The sequence below is a fragment of the Buceros rhinoceros genome, unplaced genomic scaffold (genome assembly GCF_000710305.1).
Source record: "Buceros rhinoceros silvestris isolate BGI_N320 unplaced genomic scaffold, ASM71030v1 scaffold2683, whole genome shotgun sequence".
Lineage (NCBI taxonomy): Eukaryota > Metazoa > Chordata > Aves > Bucerotiformes > Bucerotidae > Buceros > Buceros rhinoceros.
Genome location: NW_010403995.1, coordinates 1 through 1,556, shown reverse-complemented (window position 1 = coordinate 1,556; position 1,556 = coordinate 1). Strand labels below are relative to the sequence as shown.

Below are 1,556 nucleotides of genomic sequence, written 5' to 3'. Positions count from 1 at the left end.
ACCCGAGCTCCGTGGAAGGAAGAAGCAGCGTCACGGAGCACGAGGTCAGTTTAATCTGCCCGCAGTTTCTGTACTGCTGTCACGGGTCAGTCAGGGGCTTTTACATCTCTGTGTCTCAGAGGCCCAAACAAGTTCAGTGAAAAGCTTCAGGGAAAGTAACTTTTGGACCTTCTTTTCCTTGGTTTAGTTTTTGTGTTTGATGGGACTTTGCTCTGCAGGAAGCCCAAAGCCGGGGCTGGTACCCACAGGTATCCTGTGAGAGAAGTTCCTCCCTCCTCCCAGGATGGAAGATGCTCAGGGAGCAGAATCACTCGAAACGACTCAGGAAACCCTTCAGTGGAGGTGGTTACAAAACCACGCTCAGGACACAGGGAGGTGCGTGAACCAACCGTGTCTCTTCAGCGCTGCTGAGTTTGGGATTGTTTGCAGGGAATAAACAATTTCTCACCTCTCCCATTACGGCAATCGGTGTCTCCCCCGTCGCCTGGGCAACGCGATGCTCCACCAGATAGAACATGTATTCGTCATAGAGCAGGCGGATCAAGTGGAAGGAACCAAAGCTGGCAGCGCTGCGCAAGGTGAGGTCACGGATCACCATGGAGCTGGAAAACGGCCGGGAAACAAAACATTTGGGCTGTGTTTCACACTTGGGTCATGGGTGACGTGAATTCTTGACCCTGATGGTACTGTAGGACTCGGGGCTCTGTTTCTCCCTCTGACCCAAGAGTGTCAAAGCTCTTTCAGAAGTTAGTTGAGGGAGCCTCATATCCCCACCCTGAACAGCTAAGGGAGACACGATGCTCCCCGCTGCACCAGGGCAGAGCAACAGTTAACCAGAGCTGCACGGGAGCAGAGAGCTTGTCAAGGAGCTATTTACACACCCTAACCCCAATTCAGAAATATCTCCAAAACGAGAAAGAAAATGTACCTGTAGAAAGACCACTTCAACAGGAACTGCCTGGCTGCCTTGGGGAAGCTGGGGCTGCCCTCGTGATGCTTCAGGACTTGAGTAACAACATTATCCAGCCAGTTCGCCCACTGGTCCAGAGAACTCTGCTGCTGCAGAGTGAGCTTGAAATCCTGCTCCAGCTTCTGCACCATCCCCTCCTCGCACTGGCACACCCACGAGGCTTGCTCCTGCGCGGGAAGCAGTGGGGACAGTTACTCATGCCAAGCCCATGGGCTCGTTGCATCCCAACCCAGGAATTCAACTTCATTTCTACAGACAAGGAACACCAAAGCTGTTAAATTGTTCATTTAGCTGCTTTCTAGTAGTGGAAATAAGATGCTGGTTACCAGCAGACAACCTCATCACGGAGTTCCAGTTCTAGACAACGTGACCTAGGAAAAAACCCCGGAAGTTACCTGCACGTTGGCGAAGTCGACCCGGTTGAGGTCGCTGAGCATCTGGTTGATCTGGGACGTGTTCTGCAGCACCGCGCGGGCGGCCTGAGCCAGGTGGTTCAGCGAGGTGTATCTCCGTAACGTCTGCGCAAAGGCACTCACGACCCCGACCTGCAACACAGCACGCGCAGGGCACCGCGAGCGGGAGGCCA

General features: G+C 53.7%; 1 protein-coding gene across 1 annotated transcript in view; it reads right to left on the bottom strand.

The window, feature by feature from the left end:
- The window catches only part of LOC104490847 (DNA-binding protein RFX2-like), a gene marked incomplete at its 5' end in the record, with an annotated part of 2,984 nt that extends 1,496 nt beyond the window's left edge, over positions 1–1,488 (bottom strand). The window contains 3 exons of the mRNA XM_010133193.1: positions 449–602; positions 929–1,137; positions 1,366–1,488. Of these exons, the coding sequence (XP_010131495.1) occupies positions 449–602; positions 929–1,137; positions 1,366–1,488 (486 nt within the window). The remainder of the gene's footprint in view (positions 1–448; positions 603–928; positions 1,138–1,365) is intronic.
- Positions 1,489–1,556: the final 68 nt, after the last annotated feature.